At 47.6% G+C, this 26,755-nt stretch overlaps 1 protein-coding gene across 11 annotated transcripts in view; it reads right to left on the minus strand.

Annotated features, from left to right (window-relative positions):
* Positions 1-26,755, minus strand: part of Hdac4 (histone deacetylase 4) — a 260,524-nt gene that overhangs the window by 108,718 nt on the left and 125,051 nt on the right. For all 11 annotated transcript variants that reach the window (XM_060368864.1, XM_060368871.1, XM_060368867.1 and 8 more), the window contains one exon: positions 24,711-24,782. In XM_060368864.1, the coding sequence (XP_060224847.1) occupies positions 24,711-24,782 (72 nt within the window). Of the gene's footprint in view, positions 1-24,710; positions 24,783-26,755 lie in introns of those variants that run through there.

The raw sequence follows: 26,755 nt of genomic DNA on the forward strand, positions 1-26,755 counted from the left end.
TTATCCTGTATCCCTGCTTCTGGTTAAAACCTTACAGCTTTCTCCTTATAGATGCGGGTGGTCTTGGACTAAGAACTCCCCTTGCCCTCTTCTTGAGTAAACTGTAGCTGACAATCTTGAGCACACACAGACTTGAGTAAACTGTAGCTGACAATCTTGAGCACACACAGACTTGAGTAGGAAAGGTACTTATTGTTCTTGGTCTCTGGCATTCCTGTAGCCGGTCCCAAACACCAAATCCCAAAGCTGGCCTCAGTTGCCAAATCACTGCATCCTTGGTCCCAGGACTCTGCCTTGTTCCTTCTAGGGTTAGGCTGGGAAGAGATCTAACAGTCACCAGAATCCTGGGGTTCTGCCTCAAGATACAGCTTTCCCAGAGAAGAGTTCAGGATAGGATCAGAAAGGGAAGGGTGTGGTCATATTGCAGACTCTCTTGGTTCCCTTATGAAAGTCACGGTCTTCTGAGCAACAGGTTCTGGTAGCACCATGACTTCTGATTTGGTTCCTGTGGGTCTCCACTGAATCCCCCAGGACTGGAATGATAGAGGTAAGAACAGACAGAACCCAAAGCCAACAGCCGGCCCAGACACTGGGACACTGAGCAACTTAAAGGCAACTGGATCTTCATATCCAACAAAACCCTACTGTGGCCCGTGACCTAACCTCTTCTACCACACCCTGTGAAGATCAGCCAAAACTTCTGCTCCTTGGCATCAGTGAGGAGAGGTTCTGGCTGCCTACGGGGTGGTTGACACCTTCTGGACCTTAGTTCAGCTAGGTACTAGATGCATTTTAACTTGGTCTATGCTTGTTCCATGGGCAGGGGGTGTATGTTCTCTCTCACATACAGGAAAAAGGACTGATTACTTTCCTTTCCTTTTTGTCCTTTTTGATGTGTTTTATTACAAATTGAAACAAGATGGTAAATGATAAATAATGCTGGCTTTAGAGAATAACTATTTTCATGGTTTAAGAATAAGACATTATAGAGGGTAAGGAACTAACTGAGCAATCTCAGTTTAGAAAGGGGAAGACTTCCTGAAGAAGCCCCAGCACGAGTTCCTTCCTCGTGCTCAGGGGGGCCGGGCTGTGCTGTCCACCTGGACCTAAGTAACAAGTAGCTGCCACGTGCTGGGGTTTTACCTGCCTTCCCCCCTACACCCCTCATTTTTAACTTACAGACATGATCCTTTACCCTGTCAATCTCCTCCTAAAATGAGACTGACTCAAGCTAGTCAGTCTGCCTCTGATTTTCTGGGGTGTGTTACATCATCTTTCTCAGTTACAGATGCATACGGTACCTGCTGGGCTTAGTCTGTGGACACCTTCTTTTAGAACACAAAGATTAGGGTTGAAACTATCCTATAATCAATCAAAAACCAATTTTATATTCATTGGTGTTAAATACAAATATAAACTAGCACTGTTAGTTAAACGGTGCTAGTTTAGCTGAAATAAAAATGCATTAAGAATGAATAAAAGCATTGCACTGTCTCACAGCTCACAAGCTGTCTTTTCCTGTGTTTTACCGCACTTGGCCCTGGGGGAGGGGCAGCTGTGACTCCTGCTATAATTTTACTGACATAACTTACGATCTATATATTAACAAGGCTGTATCAAAGATGCTGGGCACAAGATCATGCCATCTGCCCAGTCCTAATTTTACCATTAGAAATGCCTAGCAGCTGTTTAAAATACCAAACACACAACCTTTAAAAGGGTCACTCTGGTTAACTTTAAGAACATGATAGGCCAATCATTTCTGCTAATGTAGCCATATACTGGCAACAGGGATAGCAGACCTAGAGAGATGGCTCAAAGGTTAAATGTACTTGCTACTCTTCCAAAAAAACCAGAGTTCAGTTCCCAGCACCCATGCTTAGTAGCTCACAACTGTCTATAACTACAGCTTCAAGGGATCCAATACCTTCCTCTGGCCCCCGTGGGCACAGCTGATGGAGTACTGAAGGCTTAGGGATTAGCAGGGGAAGTGTGGTGTGCAGAGGGCAGCTGGGGGTAGGATGGGCAGCTCTAAGCAGTGGCAAGACTGGGCTGCTAAGCAGCTCCTCCTCAGTGGAAGGCTGGAGTGACAGTCAGGTGGGGCAGTTTCCACAGTAGCACTTCCCTGGTTCTGAGGCTGGTCTGAAAGCCTGTTATAAGGAAACCGCATTCATATTTGGTCCAAAGGATGCTAAAATGAGTGTGGTAACAACTGAAGCTCTTTCTTAAGTCACAGGCCAATTGTACAGCACTGACATTCTTCTTATTGCAACACAGGCAGCACAGCTCCTGGCCGACAGGTAAGGCTGGCTAGCACCCCACCGAGGCATGTAAAAGGGTTATCGGGTTCTCTGACCAACAGCCAGCACGTGTGAGCAAATGTGTTTACTCTTTGAAGAACAGGGGAGTGGACCCTGTGAAGGCACTGGCCATGCACTGAACACAGGTTTATGTTAACAAAGTAAAGCTGAGGACAGCATGGGGCAGAACGTGTTGCTTGATTTGAGTTCTGCTGCATCTTTACCAGTTGTTCAACTTACTGTTTGAGTTCCTGTGGCATCTTTTTAAAGCTGTATTTGAAGCTGTAACCTTCGGGTACTTGTAAGGATCCTTAAACTGTAAGCCAGACTGAAAGGTGAGTGGGGTGTTACCAGACTCCTCACGCATGATGAACAAATAAATATAAGCTGTTGCCCCCTCTTCACTCAGGCATTACCCTGACTTCCTGTCCCGCAAGGATCTGAACTTCCTATATGAGTGCCATCCAAGGCAAAGGTCAGGATTTTCCCCAGGTCTCCTTCTCCATTACTCTATACATGAAATGCATGGTGGCCAGTCCCCACTTCCTAACTTCCAGGAGCCCAACAGCTGAAGAAGAAGTCAAAGGCAGGGCTAGTTCCAAGCCCTCCTGTTCTGTGCTCCCTGTGGACCACAGGTCTCCAGAGGGTTGAAGGTAAAGGGGCATCATTCTCACAGCTCAAGCACTACAGAGCAATCAAGACCCATAAAACAGTCCACTGAGACCCCTCTTCTAGTCCACAGTGGGCTCAGTTGTTCTACATGAAAGCAGAGGGAGGTGCTGGGTGCCAGCACTGGCCCTTCAGTGAAGTCTGCCAGTGAGCTCCAAGAAGCATTTCCTTGTCACAAGTGTTAGGGGACAGAACGACTACCTTGGCCTGTGTCCTCAAGTACTAATGAGATCTCCACTCCTGGCTACCCAAGTTGGGAGCAGGATAAGATCAAAGGCTCGCTCTTACCTGTGGCTCACACCCCATAACCTGCTGTTGTTGTTGCCCCCTCTCAAGTAAGGCCACTTTGGCAGACACAAAATGAGGCCTGGAATCCACACAGGCAAAGAGACTTGGCCAAGGGCTCCTAAGAACATGGCCTGCCCAGCCCCATAGCCATCATCAGGAGGCCAAGAGCGTGGCTATAGCCTGCTCCAGTACCAGCGGCAGAGACTGAAGCCATGGTCCCCATTCACTAATGAGAGCACGGCACTGGCAGCTGCGTCAGGAATGACTTGTGCTGTTTCTGTATCAAAATCACTGGAAATGCCGCAAGTTCTCAACAGAGGCTGCTGGTGCTTTTGACCTAGGGCTCCAGGAGAAGAAAACGAAATGCTCTCTTATTAAAGAGCGCAGCATCAAAACAAAAACGCCTGTATGCTCAGGAATATTCTATGGAGGGGTTGAAAACTCCCCCATAGGCTGTGCTTTGAAAAGCTTATCAATACAATTGGGCCTATGACGTCAGTGAGGACACAAAGACCACATTCAGTGCTCCAAGGAGAATAGCAGGTCTGCTGGGAGCAAGGCCTCCTACAGGAAAAGCCTCCAGCTCTCCCTCCCAGATCCTGCTTTCCATTACGTGGGTCACTCCTCTCTCCCTGACACCACTTCACGCCATCACACAGACACGGAATGAAAGCAGCACTGTTCAGGAAACACATGAGAGTCGAGGGTCGCCTCAATAAAGAATAACTCATTCAGCTCCAGGGAAAATAATAGATGCTTCAACCACGCAGCTATGGTTTCCTCTTGCTGACATTTGCCTGTTATAGGGGTAGGGGGAGAGCAGGAGTGGGAGGAAGGAGATGACAACACTGGCCATGCAAACTTGAATCTTGCGGTGTGGCCTGTCATCCACTACCAAGGATGCCACCTTAGTGTCAGATTCTGTCTCACTGAGTCCCTGGGAACCCCATGCACTTACCCAAAGAAAACACATTTGGCCCTTACTAAACTTTCTCTTGCTTCTTTGTGGCATGGGCAATCCTGAAAGTGTATTATCTTTCTGGTCAGAATAAAGGCAGTGGACATGAGGGAAGCATAATGGTAAGTGACAGGCTAAGGTAGAGAGGTCTCTGGAGCCCAAACTTGCGGAACAAATGACCAGAGCCTATCTGGGGCAAGTATATATGTGATGCCAAGTAGCAAGTAGTACCCAGCACTGTGACTGGCAGGCACTCGCACAGACTTCCCATGAGCTTGGAAGCAAGCTGCTTAGTACTACTCTTCTCCCTGCAACATGGCCACTCTAGGACTCAGGTGCTACTGAGCCGCCTCTGAGAAAGGGAGAGAAAGCAAAGTCCTCAGGCAACTGGGGTAGCAGGACAAGGAGCAGGAAGAGTGATGTGGGTCAAAACATGTCTAAATGGGCTCAGCTGGGTATTTGGTCTGCAAAAGAGCAATGCCAGCTAGCCAGCCACAGAAATGCCTGTGTTAAAAGTCCACCTGCTCCCACGTGGACAAGGCATCCCGGTCTCTTAGCCAGATAGGTCTTCCTGAACTTCTGGCCTAAGCCCCACAAAAGTCTCCCATGACCTTTGTTACACTTCTTGTTCTAGGTTGATTCTCATTCTGCAGCAGCTCAGGCCCAACCTGACTTGGAAAGAAGGAAGGAGAGGTGGGCCTGCGCCAGGGACACAGCCTGTTCCCTTGGCTGTGGACGCCTCCAGACTGAAGACCAAGACTTCAGAAATGTGAAAGCACTTCTTGCTGCTGAGTCTGTCACTGACAACAGGAAGCCACTGCATCTGGACCCTGCCTCATGACTTTTTCTCCTGATGCCCTGTGACCACCTGCCTGGGCTCCCTGTTCTCAAGTTCCATATTCTGTGTGTAGACCTCACTGGTCCCTCAGTGCTGAGTCCTGCACTCCAGCGGAGGGACACTTCTCATAGGTATTTCAGGGTCGTTCTGGATCAACTGACACCACCTTTTCCTCTTCTGAAACTTCAAATCTGTGACAATGAGTCCCCTGAAACAATCCTCTAGCTTTCTTTTCCATTTACTCCTATTTTCCTTTAAAAAAAAAAAAAAAATTATTACCCAATGGGATTCCGTAAACGTATATCCCTATCTTTTGGAGTCTGTCATTATTTCTCCTATTTTGACAAACCACACAGCCCATTCAAAGAACAATAGCTCTTTAGTGTTTGTGCTGCACAGATCCATGGCCACTGGGGTGTAGAACAGCTCCAGTAAATCATATGAGGAGGAATTTGCTCTGCAGTCCCTGCTTCTCCGTCTGGCCTGGGACCACCTGTCTCAGGTGGGACAGAACTGAGTGGATTCTCACACTGAGGACATCAGTTAGAGAGACCCCCAGCTTGGTGCGCATGGCCACCTTCTCTCTCCAGAGAAGACTTTCTACTTCAGGCCTGAAGAATGAAGGCCTTGGAAGGGCCTGACACTTACCGTGAATATAGGGACCCTGGCCCCTGTTCTAGTTACACATCCAGTGACCCAGGCAGAGGGCCCTTGGGTCATAGTCTACAGCAAACAAACCTTTAATTAGACACCTTTAGAAGGGAAACAGAGCTATGCAGCACAGCAAAGAGTGGGGCTCTTCTGCCTCCACACCAGCAGACTGATTGCTCTCACTCCTTTTCCTGAGGGAAAGGCACTCTGCGGCAACACCCAGCCACTCTCAGTGTTCTGAGAGGGATGGGGCTTTGTTGGGTCTGTCGGTTAAGCAGAGGTTTCCCAGACTCACTCCCCACCCTCCCGGATGTGGACCATGGGACCCTCTCACCTTGGCTGGCTCATGACCCTTTGTTGGATGTTCATTTTTAAGTGTTTAGGGGACAACTTCAAAAGTACACAAAGCAAGGCCAGTGAGACAGTTTAGTTGGTAGATGTGAAGGCCCAAGTTCGAGCCCCAGAGCCCACATGGTGGAAGACAGAGCTGACTTGCACTGTGGGCATGTGGGCTAGCACGCGCGTGTACACACATGCGCACACAAAATAAACAGCTGGTTTTTCAAAGTACACAAGGCAGAGAGAACCAGGCAATGGACTCCTCACCTGGGTCCTTCCACACCTTCCATAAACCTATCTACATCTCCTCCTTCACACGCTTTATCCATGCACAGCCAACAAACGTCTCTGGAATCTTCTAATAGAACAAGAAGATACTGGCAGCATATCCAGGTAAGTTAGCAAAAATCCCATGTTATCAAGTAACCAAAAAGTCACCATACACTTCATTGTCTAAACAATGAATCTTATACTGTTTAAATCAGGACCCAGTAAGGTCAAGCATTGCCAGAAAACTGTATCTCCCAAAGCCACTGCCAGCACCTGTGAAGGGAAACTCCTCCTTCTCCCTCCCCTCCCCTCCCCTCTCTGGCTACGTCCCTGGAGCTCTACTGATGATGCCTGGATCAATAAACTCCCTGTCCTGGCTTTCTTTCAACTGGGGTATGTTCCTAGGGCCTGGCAGATTTGGCTTGATTTTCCATCTTGAGCCTGGGAAGCTAGGCGAGTGTCAACTGGCTGAGACAGCCCAGGTGGGTGTTAGCAGCTAACCATGCCTGTTGCCAATAGCCCCCTTCTGGTTCCTTAGTTGCTTCTCCGTGTATTCACTGGGTTCTTTCTATAAAAGCTCTTTGTCTTGTTACTCTGACAAGAGGGTTTTATAGGAAAGGCAGGACAAGCGCTTGACTTTTTTTTTTCTTTTTTTGCCAAGTTTTAAAATTGATGAGTGTTCTTCAAGTGTGGGTGGTGCATTTTACAATATCCTGATGACACGAGTCTCTCTCTCTTAGTTATAGATCTCACAGATAGTCAAATAGTCCTGTCCTCAGTCACAGAGAGTCTTGGGGCTGGCCTAAGCTCTGAAGCCCAAAGGTTTCAGACTAGCTCCAATCTCATGGGACATGATGACCTGATCTGGCTCTTACAATTTTCTTGGCCTTCATTGGGGGGGGGGTGTCACATATTTGGCAATCAGACTCCAGCTATTGGGGTGAGTGCTATTATCGGTTGGGACTTGTGACATATTATGTTCTTATTGTCGTTCCTGTATATTTCAAAAGTGAATGAAATTGCACACTTGTTTCGAACTCCATCTTGCCTTGGCACTTGGAGCACCAAACTTATTAAGATCATTACTCACAAGGACTGAAGAGTCCTATCTAGACGCTACTAAAAAAAAGTCTGATTTATTGGCAATATCCTCTTTCCCAGATGTCTGAAATGGAATTACAATTATTTAATGGGCACATGTGCTGGCACAAATGTATGCACGAGGAGTTATAGTGGGAAAGTCAAGAGCCCTTTCGAAGGCAAACATCTAAGACTGTCTTGTAGGGAGTAGGCACAGCATGGTAGCATGGCTTGATCCACACATACAGGGAAGTCTTCTGTACCAGCTCTCTCTGCCTCACTGCAATGCTTGTACAAAATGCTAGAGAGATTTGTTAGCAATTCACTAGAATAGAAACTGTGCTTGAAAAAAAAAATAAAACTAACGATGTCACAGAGGATGCTCTATGGTTTTCTTTTCAGCTGAAATCAAAATGTAAAGAAAGGTATTTGTGGGTTCATATACAGAAAGGTTTTCCATTTGGCACTGGGCAGGAGACACACATGCTTCACACAGCTTATGCTAAATGTTATCTCTGAGCTGAGTTTTCCATGCACAGTTCTGGAAGTCAGTAAGAGGCAGCATGCTTTTCTAGGCACTGCTTCACCCCATGTTTCTGTCTCCTAGGCGGGAATGCAAACTATTGTCTCCAATACTATGGGAAGCCTCTTTCCTTCCTGGAACCCCATCTGTAGGCCAGTCTGCTGGAAGCCATACATCTGGCTTGTTTCATATTCATAAAGACTCCATAGGAGTCAGTACAACTGGGCTTTATCACACAAGTGGGAAAGGTTAAACCGGTTGTCTAAGTAAGTTGCTTGTGGACCCACAGCCAGTGAGCACCAAACCCAGAGAAAGCCCCAGTATAAACAACTGGCATCAGGAATCCTAAGAAAGCCCAGGAGAGCCAGAACTCACAGCTCAGCTAGGGCAGCGGTTCTCAGGGTGGGCAGGGTCAGAAACACCAGGACTGAGTGCCTCACTGAAGGGCCTGCAGGACGGCTCGCCTGACCACTGGTCCCTCCCTTTACCTGAGACTTGGATTCTGTTCTTAACCAAAGGCTGATCCTCAATTACTGCTGGGCTAGAGAGCTTGCAGCTAGAGGACCACAAGACGCATTCTCCGTCCCAGGTAGTAGCCATCTACCTACCCAACCCCAGGGAAAACAGGAACATTGGGGATGGAGGTAGAAAGGAGCATCGTTGAAATATTTTCACTATGAAAACAAAAGGCCACAGTTGGCACCAGGTGTGTCTCGCTCTGGGGTCCCATCATCCTCCTTAAACCAGTGCTACCTCCAGTATACTTGCCCATTTTCCTACAGCAGGTTTTTCCAGGCAGGAAACACCCAAGCAGACCACAAACAAGGGACAGTGCCGACATACTGTGTCAAGACAGCTTCTTCCAAAGAAGGCGATCCTCTGTGGCTCTGTGCCTTCCATACGCAATGGGGTGGTCCTCCATAGCCTCCTGCCTCCTACAGACATCCCTGTAACACAAGGCCTGTAACAGAGGCTACATCCATATCTGAAAGCTGGAGCCTTCTGACTCACAGGGCCTACTCACAGGGGATCTTTCTGCAAGATTTTTAGTATGGAACTGCGATACAAGACGACACACTGGCATAGGGATGGCAAGGAGGGCACTGGCAAGTCGTGGGCCCTGGAGCCAGGTTTGAGTTCAAAACTAGGCTAATGATTCTGGGGACTACTCAGTATCGTGTCAATCAGAGCATTAAGAGACACCTCAGCACCACAAAGGAGCACTGAGCTTCTGTGAGAAGTGCTGGGCATGGAGCTGGTACCGGTGGGGGGAGTGGGAGGTGGCTCCATGCCATAACCAGTACACACACTCTGAGGCAGGCACCACCCTTTCTGGAACAACTGAGAAAGGCAGCATAGGGCCTCATGTTAGAACTGTACATGCTGGACCTCTGTACTCTTGACACCTGTTAGCTACAAAGTGAGCCCAGAAAATACTTCTACACACAGAGGTGACCAAGATAACAAGAGAAGCCTGGAGAGTACAGGAAGGGTAGAGAGTTCTGTATGGACTGTTTCTGGTTAGACGAATTCATGAAAGAAAAGCATAATGACAAAGAAACAGGGGCAGGGCAAACCTACATAGCCTGCAGGACAGCTCGTTGCCATCCAGCTAGCCCCAGTTGTGCTCATGCAGGTAAGAGAACTGCAACTGTTCAACCCACAAACATGAAGTGCCCAGCGGGGGCAGTCAGCTCTCCAGCCAGCTCAGTGATCTGTCCGAGAGAAGGCTTAAGACAACATCCAGAGCCCAGTAAGCATCAAGGACAGAAGAAAGCCCTGTTGGCGGCCCTCCTGAGGCAGAAAACATGGAAACAGATCTGGGAAGAATTCTCCACCCCTTTTTTTTAACAGTCCATCTTAGGTTGACACAAGGGTCAGGAATTAACAGGCAAAGGCAGACTGGAAACTTTCATTCACATACTATCCACAAGCCAGAAGTCTGACCACATGCACAACGAACGACCATGCTTTTAGTGCCTTTACTACTTTCTAGTTACATCAGTATGTGTCCTCTGACCTTAATGCTGCTCTTAAACTGGAGCAGCCTGGGGCTGGCCAACACAAGGGGCCAAATGTCCAGGGATTGCCTTCCTTAATAGGTATGATGGTGGCTGCCTGAAAGCCAGGCATAAATTAGGGGAGGAAGGAAGAGAACAAAGAGGAGAAGTGTTCTGGACCCCCAGAGGCAGTCCAAATCTTTTTTATTTTTATTTTTTAATTATTAATTAGTTTATTCACTTTGTACCCCAGCTGTAGCCCTCTCCCGCATTCCCTCCCAATTCCATCCTCCCTCCCTTATCTCCTCCCATGCCTCTCCCTATGTCCCCCTCCCCTTCCATCTGACCCTAGCTTATCAGGTCTGATCAGGACTGGTTGCACTGTCCTCCTCTGTGGCCTGGCGGAGACCCTAGACAGCTACATAATGATGAGTGTATAAAGATGGGGGCCCAAATTCATGTCATGTCCCCTCTGTGTCTCAGGACCACACACCAAGCCCTGAGATGGAACAACCCTGTCCTTTCTTAGAACACCTCAGACAGTTGGCCCTAAGCCAGGTTCCTTGGCCTACACATGACACATGCTAAGCACACAGGTGAGGGGCAACCAGGAGCCTGGGGACATAAAAGAAAATTTTTCATCAGCCTCCCTTTGTGTAAGCAGGACTTGGGCCCTCCAGTTTCATCAGACATCAGAGACACTAGAGAAGTGAAGAGGGCTTCCTTAGTCCCCGGTTAGGTTCTGAGGTCAGAGAGGCTAATACAGGTCCACCTACCCCTACCACTCCTGACACACAGACACCCCTGCTGGCAAAAAAAATAAAAAATAGAACAAACCAAAAAAGCACTTCTCTGTGGTGTCTGAGAACGAAGGGAAGAGAAGCAGCATGAAGTTACCTTCACATTCCTGACTGAGTCAGACGCGTGGTCCAGAGGTACACAGTACACAGCCTCTGTGAGTCTGTGACTCGCAGACATCACACAGAGGAAACCAGCTCTTCTACAGCCTCTATCCAACATGCTATGTGCTCAGCGAGTTCAAGCAGCGGGTCCCTAACACCCCAGCCACAGCCCAGACCTCATAAAAACAGAAAACTGAATGCACCAAAGTTCCCTGGGAAGGTAGCTATGCTGTGGAAGGCTCTAGAACAGAGTGAAGACTGTGGGCAGATAGCCAGAATAAAAGGCAGTGACTAGAGGGCTCTTGGCATCAGGACACTGCTGTTGACCAACGAAATCGGCCAGCATTGCTACCCTTAGAATTTGCTGTCTCGGGAGGAACAATGCCCATGACTCTGATGTATACACAAAGGGGCTGAGCACTGCCCAGGCCCAGGCCCAGCATGAGGGATCTGGCTTCTCTTTCAACAGCTAGGAACAGTGACAGGCTGAGTATCAGTCCTTGCTCTCTGGAACAGATTCATGCAAGTCTTTCCTCTGCAGCTCCACCAAGGCCCCGAGTGTTCTGGGGAGTCTTGGCATGCCTTCCTCTAACCTCAGAGGCCCGAAGCTTCCTGGGAGTCCCCGTGTCCCACAGCACACCCAAGCTTCCACATGGAGAGGCACTCCTTCCTCATCTGCCCATCACTTCCCTGTACGTTCAGTCTTCCCACTTGGCCATTCCACATGGCAGGGAGAGGCACGCCAGCATTATGTATGTCTCAGTCCTGTGATTTAGGTTCCAGAGTGAGGGCTTGGATCTGCCAGAACTCTGGAGAGGCAAGATTAAGGGGGGAAAAAAATCAACGGCTAAAAATTTCCAAAGTGGAAGATATACACCTACAGACACAGAAAACACAACCAAGTGGAAAAGTGTAACATTGAGACAGTCTCAAAAAACACCCACAGAGCCACCCAAAAAAAGACCAGTGAACCCCTCCCCCCGCCACCCAATGTGTAAGTGAGCTCTTCCTATTGAGTGACCATGGGCACAGGAACCAGGACGCTGGCTCACCTCTGGGGATCCAGACAGAAGACAGAACAGTTGATACATTACCACTATAGTGGAGACTACCACAGAAATAGCAATGACATACGTGGACAGAAACCAAGAAGCTGCAAGCTGATGGGAGCCCTAGAACAAACTCCACTACAAGACCACCCACCTCCAACAGAGAAATCTCCAGACTAGGTAATAAAACAAGGTAGGGAAGAGAGGCCTATGGATTAACCCGGGACTGTGATATGTACCAGGCACCGTGAGGATGTTACTCAGATCCTGCGGCAAACTTAAACTAAGTAACCCCAGAGACATACAAGTGCTGAGGGGACATCTGATGCGAAAGAGCTGTCACTCTTGTCTAAGCATGAAAATGGTGTCATCTTCACACTGGAAAAAGAAGGTCCCTGGTGGCCGCTGCAGCACGTGGTGGGCAGAGGCAGGAGAAGGACTGAGTGCAAGGCTAGCTTCGTCTATGATTCAAGCTCCACAACAGCCGGGGCTGCATCACGCAGCCAGGAGACTGTTACAGAAACAACAAACAAACAGATGTTCCTGTGAAGGTGACAGCTCAGTGTCACCTGGGCGCTCGCTGCCAAGCCTTATGACCTGAATTTGATTCCTGAGAACCACACAGTACAAGAAAAGCACCAACTTCCACATGATGTTTTCTGACTTCCAAGTATGTCGTGATGCGTGTCCACACACACACACACACACACACACAGAGAGAGAGAGAGAGAGAGAGAGAGAGAGAGAGATGTTTTAAAAAAACTAAAGTAGAAACTTTATATCTGACAATGAGAATACAGATTTTTAAGTTAGAGCTATATTAAGAAATTAAACAATATCAGAACAAATGCAAAAACAAGATAAATATATGAATGAAGAGTGAAACATTTCATTGCATGCTTCTAACACCAACAAGTTGAAAAACAAAAACAATGGGTTCTTTGAAATGACTATGAAGCAGACAAATTTGCAGTAACAAGGATTCAGAAAATAAAGAAAAGTCACAAATTAAAAGGTAAGAGACAAGCAGGGCACGAGGCAGTGAGTGAGCATGTCACGTACTGAAGCTCAGGCTCCATTCCAGGCACTGACAAACATTTTTACTTACAAATTTATATAATACATACATGTATACATATATACATGCATGCATGCCAAAATATTAGACACTAAAAAAAGAACAGTTACTTCATATACGGTACACTTCAGAGACTGTAAAATAGGCACATTTCTAAAACCATAACTTTCTAAGGTTGCTAAAACAAACAAACAAACAAACAGAAAACTGGTCAAAATAATTGTATACTGTCATCATAACCTTAGGTAATATTTCAAAATCTTGCCGTAAGAATCATTCCCAAGACATTCATTCCTGGCCACGTCTCCACCAAGTGATCATTTTAGAGGACATTCTCCAAAGACATACAAGTGTGGGGAGCCCTCGTTCACCCTACCAGGGAGTAGAAAACCCAATAACAGAACTAGGCAAAGACACTGTGAAAATGATGGAAAGATCATGGTCTTGATGAGCCAGCTTGTCCCAGCCGCCTGCCCAGCAACACAGTTCTGGGTTGAGGGAAGCAGCAGAGATACTCCCAGGAAGTTGACAGGAACCACTGGAGATCACTGTGCAAAAGACAAAAGACTGATTAAGCATGCTGGCCTGGACAGTTACTTCTCTGGAGAACATAACTGTCTCTACTCACACTACAGACCACAATGAATCCTACATGTACCAAGACTCAAGGTGAAAAAGAAATGGAAGACTTTCAGAGAATGTATTGAAAACATCCTCATATTTCTGGAATGGATGCAAGATGTAAAGTAGCTCCTTACCATGAAAGATTAAGCCAATACATTGGACCTGATGAGAAGGCCAGTCCCTAAAGGCTCCTGACACATGCCAAGCTGTCTCAGTTAGGATTTCTATTGCTGTGATAAAACAGCATGACCAAAATCAACTTGTGAAGGAAAAGGTTTATTTCTTCATCACACAGTTTATATAGTCCATCAACCAGACATCAAGGCAGGATGGGGGGGGGGTGCTGCTTATTGGCTAGTTCCTTCTGGCTTGCTCAACCTGTTTTCTTATATAATCCAGGACCACCTCATGCTCAGGGACAGCACCACCCACAGTGAACTGAGTGCTCCCACATCAGTCACTCCAGTACTATGGAGGCATTTTTCTCAACTCAGTCAGTCCCTTTTCCAAATGACTCAACTGTGCCAAGTTGAAATAAGCTAGCCAGCACAAAGGACTGCCCCCAGCACAGAAGCAAACTGTGTAAGGCTGTATAGCTGGAGGCTCAGAAGGAAGACCGTCAGGGAAGAGAGGAGGAACCGCAGGTCCGAGCACCATCAGACTGTGCATCAGTCCATGCTGATCCGGTTACACCTACACCTCTGGCCACCCCAAGTGCTGCAGAAGCACTGAACTGTGTTACGCGATGTAAAACTACTGAAAAATACTTGCTCTCTCCTATAGGGCTTAGTGTTGGTTCTAGGACCCAAAACTGTGGCTGAGAAATGGCCTCAAGGGTTTATATAGTGGAAGCTTGGGCCCCAGAGCGACAATGGAGGTGAGGGACTGCTTTAAGGATGGGAGTGCTGGGATCAGTCTTGCAGGCTGGACTGCTCTTTGGAGTTGCTGGCCCTCCTCTGCCTGGCATCCCAGTCATCAGCCTGGAGCAGGGCCACTCAGAGTGGCCCTTTAGTGTTCAGAGATGTTGGAGCAAGCTGGAAGGGACAGTGGGGGCATGTACAGGAGCAGTCTGGCTGCTTGATCCACAGAGGCTTCACTATGCAGCTCCACCCATGTGTTCCTAAAAGGAATGGCTACAGCTGATTGAAAACAGGCACCTTTTGAAGCTAGGAGATACTAGGAGTCCCAGCAACCTATGCCTTAAACTGAGGGGACAAGTTCAAAGGACCTTGGTCTCCTAGCCTCCTGGACAGTGGAGGAGGGCCTTTGCTCTTCACACATAAAGAACTGCTTTGGATAAAAGACTCACTGGTGGCACCAACCCCACCCGTCCCTAAACTATATTCTGAGGACAGCGGGAAAAATATCATGCAAGGAGACACAGCCACAGGCTTCTGAAAGCTAGTAAGCAGCTGGCTAGCCAGAGGGCTAGCTGCAAGGGTGCCAGGATAGCAAGTCATCATCAGCTCTGCACTCCCTCTTCTAAACAAGAAGTAACCTTCTGTCCCTACAGCTTCCAGGCTTGCTGCTGCAAGGGTGCTGATCTGAATCAGGGCACTGAAGCCTGGCACAGCAGAATCCACAGCTTTGGACTGGGTCTGAGCCTAGGGAAGAGGTAAAAAGGGTCCACCCTGGGCAGAGAGACAAGGCCCCACCCATTTTTCCCTGCCATTGGAGGGAGCTGGTGATCATGATCTGCCACAGTTGTTAGAGTTTAAGATACTGGTCGCTTAGGATCACACTTGGGAAAAGACTCAAGTTTGAAAAAAGAAGCAACTCCAAGCAAAATGCCTCTTGGGGCCTTCACGGCTTCTGGTCTTCAATCCAAACACTGTCTCCAGGTGTACCATGTGCTATTCCTCCACCAAGCCTAAGCTCTTACAGGCTGAGGATATGGCTAAAGGTTCTCTTTCACTCTATGTGGATCCAGGCACATAATGCTGTCAGAGAGGTAGAGGAGAGAGCAGGAAGAGGGGGCCAGAAAAAAGGGATAGGAGGCTGGTGTCTCCCATCCAAGTCTGGAACAGTCATCTCCAGGACTGCAGCCTGGTGAATACCAACAAGCCATGGGCCCGTCTTTAAGTGTCACGTGTAAGCTTTACAAAAACATAACTACTGCAAATGTGCTCATCTTAGGAGATACGCCAGAGGACATGGAGGGCAAAAGAGCAAGACTGGATAGACAGAACCAGCATCAGCAGATGAGAACTTACCCTTGGCTTGGGATAAGCAGGTACACAAAGGACTGGTGCCATGGGCTCCATCCATGTTTCCAGTTCTATGCCACATTATTTATGCCTTCCCCAAGCCTTCATGAAGCACTGACAAAATGAATTTCACAAAGAACCCAGAAAACTTCCAAACCCACACAGCATGGTTTGTCCTCTCCAAACTCATGATGGCATTAGTTCCCAGTGTGAGCAAGGGTGGCGGGGTGTGCAGCACACTTTACAGAGGAGCAGATCCCTCCTAGAGGGCTCAGAGCTGTTCTCTGGGACTGGACTAACTGACTTGAGAGAAGGCACTCTACCTCTCCATACTGACTGTACTCTTCTGCATTCGGACGGATGGAGCAGCAGAAGCCCCAGCCAGAGGCAGGCACCACGTTCTTGGGATTCCCAGACTCAGGACCTATAAGCTAAAGCAAACTTCTCTCCTTTGTAAGGTACTCAGCTTTAGATATACTGTTACTAGAACAATAAATCCTCATACAGACATAGGTCATTGTAGAGTGCAGCCCACAGGCCTCCATACGCTGCAGAAGAGCCACAGTAATGGGACAAAACAGAAGCAACAACGCAACTCTGGGAACAGGAAACCTTGAAAAACTTATATTCTGAATATATGTGAACAGCTATAAAAAATTAAGTGACACACACATCAAAAGACTTAGAAATTAAGTTGAACACAGAAAACAACTCCTAGTCTTCTACATTTATAACAACAACAACTATATACAAGAACAGACATCAGTGGAAATAAAGCTTAAAAATAAAAGTGAGTTCACAAAGACACCATTAAGTTCTTCATGCTGTGTTAGGAAGGAAAGGAACCAAGCAAAGGGGCTCCAGACACCAGAAAGAGTTCTTAAGAAAGCCCGAGGAACTATGAAAGCTCTATCAACAAAACGACAGATATCTGCTTGTTCCATGAAAGCCAGCAACGAAGGAGGTGTAGGAACAGGAGGAAGAGGGGGAGGAAAAGGATAAATAGGAAGAGGAGGAGAGGCCAGCACACGAGAGGGGTTTGAGGGCTCCCTTGGCTGACCGGAGGCTGCCAGTCAAGGCTGTTCATGTCACTCTGTGTTCCCACGTCTACCCTTCGTCCTCCATCCACATCTCCCTGCATGCTGACACCAGAAGCCCTTGAACCAGAAGAGCAGCCACTTCCACACCTTAGGTCCCATGGGTGGAGGGTCATTTTGGTAGGGACAGCCGTGTAGTGCGCTTTCTCCAAGATGTTCACCAAACAAGCATGTGTTCAGTCCTGACGATGTTGTGGACATCTAAGAAACAAAACTGTCCTTACAAGTCATTTCCAAGGATTTCTGTCAACAACACAAGAGCTTTACTAATGAGGGTGTTCCAAATTTGACTCAGACAGACACAGTTCTCTCCCAGAGGCTATGAGCAAACAGCTCTGACTGGCTGTTTGAAGCGCTCCCAGTGCCACTCTGGCCCTGAGTGTGAGTGGCACCACTGTGCTACAAGAAAGGCACAACTGATTGCTTCAGTGTTCCTCTCTTGCATTCCTGACACTGTAATTTTATTTGGAAAGAAGAGCAAGCGTCCCCCTGGAGACAACAAGCCCATCCGGGCTGCTCTCCTAAACAGTGAAGTCAGGGTCAGGTCTCCCCTAGCCCTGCCTATAGCAGAACTACCCTCAAAATTCTCTGATTTGCTCTATGTCCCCCAGGAAGAAAACCACCTTATGAAAGTACATGACCTCTAAGTACATATGAGCAAGAACTGTAGATAAAGCCTGGTGCAGTGGGTGATGGCACTAGAGAAGCACACAAGCACACTTACTGGAAACTATATATTGCCAGGCCTTGCCTACCAAAACACAGCAAACGTGCCCTGTACTTTCATGTGTGAGTGCTTCTACCAATGGCAAGCAGAACCTCCAGAAATAACGAAAGGACAGAACCACGCTCTGGAGATTTGGCTGTTATGACGTTATAAACAAGGTGTTGCTGGGAAGGAATTCTAAGACTGCACAATTATACAGAAACATTCAAACCAGTGGTTTATTATTGAACACTGACTCATCCATTGGTTACAGCCATGCTCTCACAGGCGGAAAAATCACAGGCTGCAGAGTTGGTAGCAGCCGACTTACAGGGCCCTGAGAACAGTTCCTCCCCACAACATTGCTGGACCTGCCCACAGCAGCACACATCTCAAACCACCTTTGAAAGCAATCCGATTACCCTAGACTCAGTGGATAAAAATGTACTACTGGAAAATTAAAAATAGCCCCAGTGGCCTGGGAAGGGTCGCAAAACTGCATTGCCTTTGCCATTCCCATTACATAAGGTCAGTATTACATAAGGACACAGAATTTCAGAATTTCCTTCCTAGCAACCTCCAAACACTTGGTTATACATTTCATTTAACAGCTGGGCCACAGTAGGAACCACTATTACCCAACACAAACAGCAGAAATATTTAAAAATAGATGCTTCATGTCCTGGGTGGAAGGAGGGAATAGGAGTAAATTGTTGAGAGCTGCATTGCTGGGGTAGTGGGCCTCCTCCGGCAACCACCTGTTAATCAAGGCAGCAGGAGCATGCAACCTGGGCTTTCTGGAAATCAGTCTGACCTCACCTGACATCAGATGGCCATAGAGAAATGCAGCATCCTTCAAGAGCTTCGTGGAGTCCCTGGAGATAGAAATTCTCCAAAAAGCAACTGGAAATCTGGTGTGTGCTGGGCAGCAGGTGGTGGTGGTTCAGATGTTGGCTTCTAGAAAACTCTCCCGGGAGCTTGTTGTGAGTCAGACACCTGACAAATGTGTGACCTTGGGGAAGTTACTTAGCCTGCCAGTCTATTTCCTAACCTGTACCTGTTGAGGTACTTCCTGCGAGACTGACACTGCAGAGAACACATGGCACTCAGGTGAAGGAGGACTTTGCTGTGACAAGGGAACAGTTGTCATCAGTGTCATCATTTATTCAGAACTGAGCCCTGAACAAATTCTGAAACCTATGGAACCTGGTGCCTTGTATGTGGGCACTCACTGTCTTTGGGCTCAACCCAGTCTCATGACATAGCCCTTGGAGAACTGGTAACAGAATGTTCTACTACCTCTTGCAGACAGCTTCTGCAGACTACACCGGGAACACTTGCTCTTTGGTGGCCTTGAGTGAAACCATATTTGCATCCCAGGTTCATTTCTGTGCCATATGAATGCTCTGACGTCCGTCTACCTGTCCAGGAAACCTCAGACTCAGACTCACAGTGCTTCTCCATAACAGATGAAAAGATTCCTCTGACAGGAAGTTCCATGCATGACCCTACCAAGGTAGGTCCTATTGACATTACATACCACAGTCAATTAACACGACTCCACCATCCAAGTACTTCAGGCCAATCCCTGTCTACCTTCAACTCTGCTGTCTCCCTCATATCCCAAGTGGAGGCATCACCTGAAAATCACACTGACTGCCAGATTTCTAGCCCCAGTAATTTTCTTTACTTGCACTCTACCTGCCAGCCATGCCACTATCCCATCTAGTTTGTCTCTGGTCTCATCCCCGATGCCCCTGTCCCAGATGGGCTACCATGCCCCTTCACAGCAACAGCCAGGCTATATCAATGCCCAGAAGAGCCTAGGATACCAGCAAGTGTCTGGTAATGGTGCCATCACATGGCTAGCACCCTTTCTGCCCTGCCTCTCCTTCCTGCTGACAGGTACTAGGGTATCTAGTACCACATCCAAAGCATCTGAAATCATGTTAGCTTCTCCAGAAAACTTTAACCACCCTAGTAAGATCCTGACCTTCTCTGCCCCTGCCCCCTCTCCTGCCTAATGTTCACTTTCTGCCTTAATTATTCCTTCCTCTAGGCACAACCCAGGGCTACAGAATCAGGGATCTCTGTTTGAGTCACCCATGCACATATCTCAAAAGCTAGGACAGAGCCTGGCTGCAAGAAAGTCCAGTCCGCAGGAATGAGTGAGTGAAGAGTGAGCTACCCTACAGCTTCCTAGAGAGCCCTCAAGGGTTCATCTTCCTCACTGTGCTGTCACCTACGGCACTTAGTCCCTGACCTTTTCTTCAATTCTACACAAGTGACACATTCAAGTCTCAAAAAGCAGACCATAAGACAAGCTGTCTCCAAATCCAGAGCCTCCATAACTTCCAACGCACTACAAAAAGCTAAGCATCTTAACCAGGGCTCCTGGAAAAGTCGTACTTTTGGATTTTAGAAACACCTAAGTACCTTTTTTTTTTTTAAAGAACTCAAAGACATTTCAAAATAACACTCTTGCAAAACATAAATGTTTACAAAGTATTGATGTAACAGCTTTTACAACTTAAACACCACAATCAGAACTTATCAACAGCCATCTTATCCCTACCCACAGGGGGATGACCTAAACTCTTTTATCCAAAAGGCCAAAATAAATGAGCTAAATGATCAACCCAAGAAGACTAAGAACATCCAAATAAACACAGGGGAGGTGGTACAAGGACGAGAGAATACAAATATGCACAAAGGCAGGAATCTGAAGAAAAGAAGTGGGTTTTTGGAAGGCAGTTAGAGGTGCTAGGGCCAGACTGACCCAGCTTTCCCATTAGCTCTCTGCTCAGTCAACAGACATAGCCTAGCTGGAAACACAGAAGGAGGGGTGCAGCCAGGGACGCCAGAAGAAAGGAGTAAGGCAGCCCAGGATGTTAAGTGCTCAGGAGGCCTTAATGAGCTAGTAGCAGCCCATACCTCAAGCTCTTCACCAACCTGTCAGGTTGTTCTCTGCTTCTGTTCTCCACTCCAGCCAAACACTCTGCCCACTGTCAAGAGGCCCCTCCATCTATATAAGAAATGGGGTTCTGCTTCCACATGGCAGCATGGGAGCCATTTGGAAACACAGGGACCAGAGTTTGGTCCAGCCAGGTGTGCAGGGTATAGCCGCAGAGTAATTCTCCCTTCATGTAATCAAGTGTTAGAGGTGGGGAACGTGCAAGGCTAACAAGGAGCTACTGAAAACTAATGCCACTTCCCAGCTACCTGAGGAGGGCAAGCGTTGACAAGGTCCTCTTGCATATCCTGGCTGACTTACCTGAAACACCAGTCTTAAAACCTATAATAAAAATTAATAATAAAAACAGATTGAAAGTGCTCTGAGTGCAAATGATGCTACAGTGCACAAATCTGTCTCTGCATACTAGTCCTGTCATAAATGACAATTGAAGCAAACCCTTCCTTTCTGCCCTAACGGCCAGCAATTCTCAAAGCATCCATGGAAAATGCAACTCAGTTCTCCATCCTTTGTATGACACTGATCTAAAGGTTACTCCTGAGGCCACTACATATAAAAAAAAATATCTTTTAAAAAATAAGAAATGGAGGAGGGAGCATGTTATAGAGAGATGGCTTAGCAGTTTGTAAAATGCCTATCATGCAGGCATGAGGACTTGAGATTAAGCTCTTGAAACCATGTAAAAAGCTGAGCATGGTGGTGAGTACATACATGTGATTCTAGAGCTGAGGAAGAGGAGAGAAGGGCCCCTGAGCCTTGCCAGCCTAGTCTAATCCCAGACCTACAGAGTCTGGGTCAGTAAAGATGGGTGCAAAAGAACACAAAAGGTTGACCTTTTATCTCACATACAGACAGCTGGCACACACATGTAGATCCACACAAACAAGTGCCCACCCACATGTATAGCCCCACCACCCACACTCACAAACACAAACCTGCGCACACACACACGCGCACACACACACACACACGCGCACACACACACGCACACATACACGCACACACGCACACACACACACACGCACACGCACACACACACACGCACCAGTTCCAGTTTCAGGACATTGGGATCCAGGGACCTGAGACTTTGGGAGCACACAACACAGCGAGAACTGTGTGCTCTGGACAGCCACCTGAGTGTTCATGCAACATCCTTTGGTGGACAGGGGCTTTTCTGGTCTACAGTTGCAGCTGCAGGAGCAGCGACATACAAGTGAATGGGTGGACCACCATGAAAAGTGTAAGGACCACCCAAACGGGAAGGCTGCCTTCTTCCTCCCTGGGCACTGAGGTGCCAAAGAACCCCAATTGGGAAACAAGCTGGCAGAGCAGAGGACAGGATCTTCTAGGCTTGAGGTACGAGGTAGAAGCTCAGGCAGGCAAGGTGTACTCGGAGCCAGCAGCATTCCTGGTAAACAACGGCAGTGAACGCAGCGACAGTGGGAGGTGGGCTGTCTAAAGAGGTGCAAGACCCGCACAAACCAAATGCACATGGACGACAACACAGTGGCAAGCACATCACATGCAAGAAGTTAGATAAAAGGTGGACAGGTCCTGGAACAGTGTCACTTCAGATACAGACGGGCTCAACAGCCAGCAGTAGCCTTGGGAAACATGCTGTGGGTTCTACTACAAAGTGCTCTGAGGCAGAGCAAGAGCAGCACCAGGAAGCGGGGCATCGTAACAGCCACCTGCTCAGAGAGCACAGGCTACCTGGCTCCCCTTACTGATGCCACTGGCCCAGAGATCCCATTCTAAAGGAAGAAACACAGAGCTGAAGCAGGCCTGAGTGGAGGTTGAAGGCTACCTGTGAGACATTTGGTCTTCCGCCCCAGGATGCTGATACCCAGCACATATCCCAGAGCAGGTTAGAATAAGACTGTCATCACTGAAGGCAGAGCCCAGACAGACAGACAACACCTGGGAAAAAAAAAAACCAGACAGTACCATGACCCCAGCGAATAGCAGGAGACTGGGGACAGGGACAGCAGGCAGCTGCATAACCAGAAAGCACCCCAAACACAGCTCTTGAACCAGTCCCATCAGCAACAACACATCAGCTCTACCTCACATCTTAGCCAGTTGCTTACCCTGTTAGGTGGGCCCAGGGCTATGTTGAGGGCTGACGGGCATAAGAGATATTGTCAAGTGCTCTACTCCATACTTGGGAACCCACCACTCTAGATCCCTCTGCTAGGCTACTGACAACACCGTCACCCTTACTGATTCCATCTACCAAGAAGCCTTCATGACTCTCTCATCCTAGCACGCCCACTGGTTTTCCTGAGTCAGCCGCTGGCTTCATTTGCAACAATTTACTGCTTAGGGACACGGTCACAAAGCCGCCAGACTGGGATGGAAGAACTCAAGAGGTAAGCAGCAGGCTAACCGAGGAAGAAGCCAGACTGCGACAGGAACACAAGATGGTGTCCCGGGCAGGCTCAGGACAGATCCTTTTCTGCTTCCTTCAGCACTGAGCCCAAAGCATAATGAAAGAGGAAAAGAAATGGGACCTGAACACACACTGCAGAAAGAAAGAGCAGTGCAGAACTACTCTGAGCTGGGGAAGGGGAATGCCTGGGTGGGCTGCCTTTGGGGAATTCTTTGAGAGAAAAAGTCTTATACTCCCAAGAAAAACTCTAATTTGAGCACTCTTCAGCACTCTACCAAGGGAGCAGGTGGTAGCAAAGAAAACTGTAAGGGCACACCACCCAGCCCTAATATAACTATAAAATAACAAGCTTGTTTATCGTCACCAGAAGTTTTTTGTGCTCATAAATGCAGCTCAAGGACTGGTCTAGACATGAGATGTGATTGGCAAGGAGAAGGACTGCCTGGACACTTTCCCTACTTGAGGGGATGTCTGCTTAGATGGGACACACACTCATGACATGTCAGAAAGTTGGTAAGATTAATTCAATTGTCAGGAACTTGGCACAAGCTAATAAAGGCACAAAGCACAATTTAAAATGTTTCTGTATCATATTATAAAAATGCAGTGTTAAAGACATTTCACATCAATTTTCAAGGTCTTTTGTAGCCTAATCTTATTATTTCTTTCAGGTATTTCCTACTTGGTTCAAGTGACCAAAAACAAAGTTGTAATCATGCCTTCTATGGTAATGGCTTCTCAGATACTTGTCAGCATGCAGGCTTCATGAGATGTTCCATACACCCTATAGATACATGCCTCTCCCTGTCTACTCTCACTGCTTCTTTTTATGGGCTCAAAATCATGCTGCAAACACTGTGACCTTCAATACTGCAAAGATCTGACATGCATGCTAGGAAATGAAGGGAGACTGGCTGCAGAGGCAAAGGAGAAGAGTGAATTCTATATGGTAACCCTTGATAACACACCGTCCTGGAGAACAAAAAGAAACCAAGGATAACGGGCAGAGAAAACACTTGGCTGGTGAGCTGGCACGTCACAGCTCCGTCCCACGCCATCTTCAGAACTAGTCAGTGTGACATTAAGAGACGAATTTATCGAGGAACTACTAAAAAGCTGACACATATACTGGAGCTTAGTGAGAACTCTGCAGGGAAGCATCATCATCCATGTCTGAGGAACAAGAAAACAAAACCCAGGTACTCGACAACAGAATTCATGCAGTGACAGCAGCCGTCTGGGGCACGTCAGGCGAGTGTCTGGCAAGCCAAGGCTCATCCTCACACCAAGCAGCAGGCATTTTTCATTGCAGAAAAAAATGAACACAAAGCCTGCTTCTGGTTTTCTTAAAAACTATTTATTTACCATTTATTTCATAGCCCATCAGGGCATGCAAGAAACTTGTATCTCATTTTACACTGGGCAAGTACTATTAAACTATCTCAAAAATGTTAGACAAAATGACTTCAGCTACTACGCTCGAGAGAAAGTGAAAGTCAAAACTTCTCAAAACAGTCAAACTTTAAAAGGTGGACATGTTCATGAAATATTTATGGTTCTCTGTGCTCAATGTAAATCCAATGGTGTGGCAGGTGGGAAAGGCAAGGAAGAGCCCGGGCACCAAATATACCTGAAACGCAATCTGAATATGCACCAAACCCAAAGCATTCAGCAACTATCACACTTCCAACTTCTAAAGTGACCTGCGCCTCCTATCATACTACCTCAGTAACGCAGGACTTGAAGCACACGTGTGCAGACTTACCGGTGCTGGGCATGTGGTTCACACGGGCAGGGTTCAGCAGCTCCACTGGCTGGTCTCGGCCAGAAAGTCCATCTGAGGAACAGAGAAGACACCGGCTTCAGAAACAGAGATTGAGCAGAAAGTTTTCTGCAGTCGATGGTACTGGAAAACATGTATCCCCTCCTTCTTTTAGAAGAGAGTTTCAATTTCAGCACAGAATGTTTTTACTTGCCAGAGAAAAATGAAAAGCTCTTTGTAGAATAATCAAAACAGCCTCCAGTGAGATATGGTGAACTGGGAGTCCTGCCTGTGGGCATCTGGTGGAGCTAGCACGGCTCACTTACTAGTTAGCCCAGACTGGGCTTTTCAGAGTCCACGAGCATTACAATAAAGAGTTCCCCCTCTTCGAAGGTAACAATGAAGGGTCTGGACTTTGAAACAAACAAAGCAGCCGGGGTGTGCATGGCAGTCAGAAGGAAGCAGCGTGCTGGGGTACTCCGAGCAGCCCCGGGGAATGCCTTGCCAGCACCAGTGGCCTTACAGATTACACAATCACTTCTTTGAAATCCATTTTTAGATCATATTCAGGAACCAATCCAGCTATTCTGACTTGAGGCAAAAATGAGACTGGAACCCACCCACCGCCAAAGTCTGGCACTGGGTGGATGTAGACCCCCCTGGTACCTACGCGTTCCCCAAACACAAAGGGAAGAAGACCCACAAAACCTCACAGAACCAGACTTTCCTTTAAAATCAGTGGTGACAAGTGGTTTTAAGTGTTCTGCAGTGACACACATACCACTGCAGACCTGCATCAGCAATCACCCATGACTCATTTCAAAGGAACACAGTAACTTCACAGGGCAGTCATACAGCTCTCACAGACAAGATTTCAAAGCAGAACACGGATCAGTCCAAGAAGGGGAAGCCAATCTGCGTGTCCTCTGAGGAACTCAAACTCTGAAGACAAAAGCCTCAAATCCAAAACATGCCCTTCCAAAGAAGAGAGACGGCAACATGTAGGAGGCCAACTGAATCACACAGGAGACAGAATGGGACTGCTCCTCTGTTCACTCAGAACTAAACGGAAGTGTTCAGCCAGCTCCTTTCCCACCAATCATAACCCTCGCCCTAGTTCTAGCAACTTTAGCATTTTATAATGGTCAAAAGCAGCATTCTAAGCCTATCTAAGCCTGGATACTACGACCCATGCTCCAGGGATCAGCAGGAAGACTGAGAGGTCACTGCACACCTTACAGGCAACCACTAGTCCCAAACAATCACCCTGCCATTTACAGACTTTCTCAGGCAACTCAGGACCATGCCACTGGAGACAGTCTGGCCAGAGGCTGGACTCCTCAAAAAGAAACCTCAAGGGGCCGAAAAACTTCCTAAGCCTTTCCTTCCTGCAAGGAAATGTGTGTCCATGTAGAAAGGAGTGAGATGCTCTAGAAGAAACTTACAGCCTGCCTTGCCCTGAGGAGCCCTCAGGTTCTTCCCGTTCTTGCCACCAGGGCATCCACAGAAGGCCTCCGCCAGTCTCCTCTATGTCCGCCTTACACGTCTGTCTGGGAAAAGCCCAGGTTTAGTAGCTGACCAGTTCAGAGCACTCCCAATCCTGTGTGACAGAAGGCATGAAAACTATTTCTGGAGTTCAGGCTTGAACTGATGTCTGCCCTGAGCTGAGGGCCCAAGGACTCTAGATGACACCCAATAGTACCTACTACACTCCCGCCAGACACTTACCCACATTTCCAAGTGGCTGATGCACACTGGAAGTTACAGACACAGTCTCTGTGGGTATTTTCACCATGTGGCGTGAGCAAGTCTCAGCCCATAAGCAGGCTCTCCTGGCTTTTAACGGGGTATGTCACTTAGCCTTCAGCTTGCTGTTCACTGTGGAAACAAATTAGCTGCCTCACCTCAGGCTACAATACAATGAGGAGATAACATGAACACCACAAAAAAAAAAAAAAAAAAGTCAGACTTAAGCCTGACATGCTACAGCCTTTCCTAGAATAGCAGATGCTGTGTCCTAACACACACCAACTCTGCCACCAGCTGGG

Source organism: Meriones unguiculatus, chromosome 15 (genome assembly GCF_030254825.1).
Source record: "Meriones unguiculatus strain TT.TT164.6M chromosome 15, Bangor_MerUng_6.1, whole genome shotgun sequence".
NCBI classification, from domain to species: domain Eukaryota; kingdom Metazoa; phylum Chordata; class Mammalia; order Rodentia; family Muridae; genus Meriones; species Meriones unguiculatus.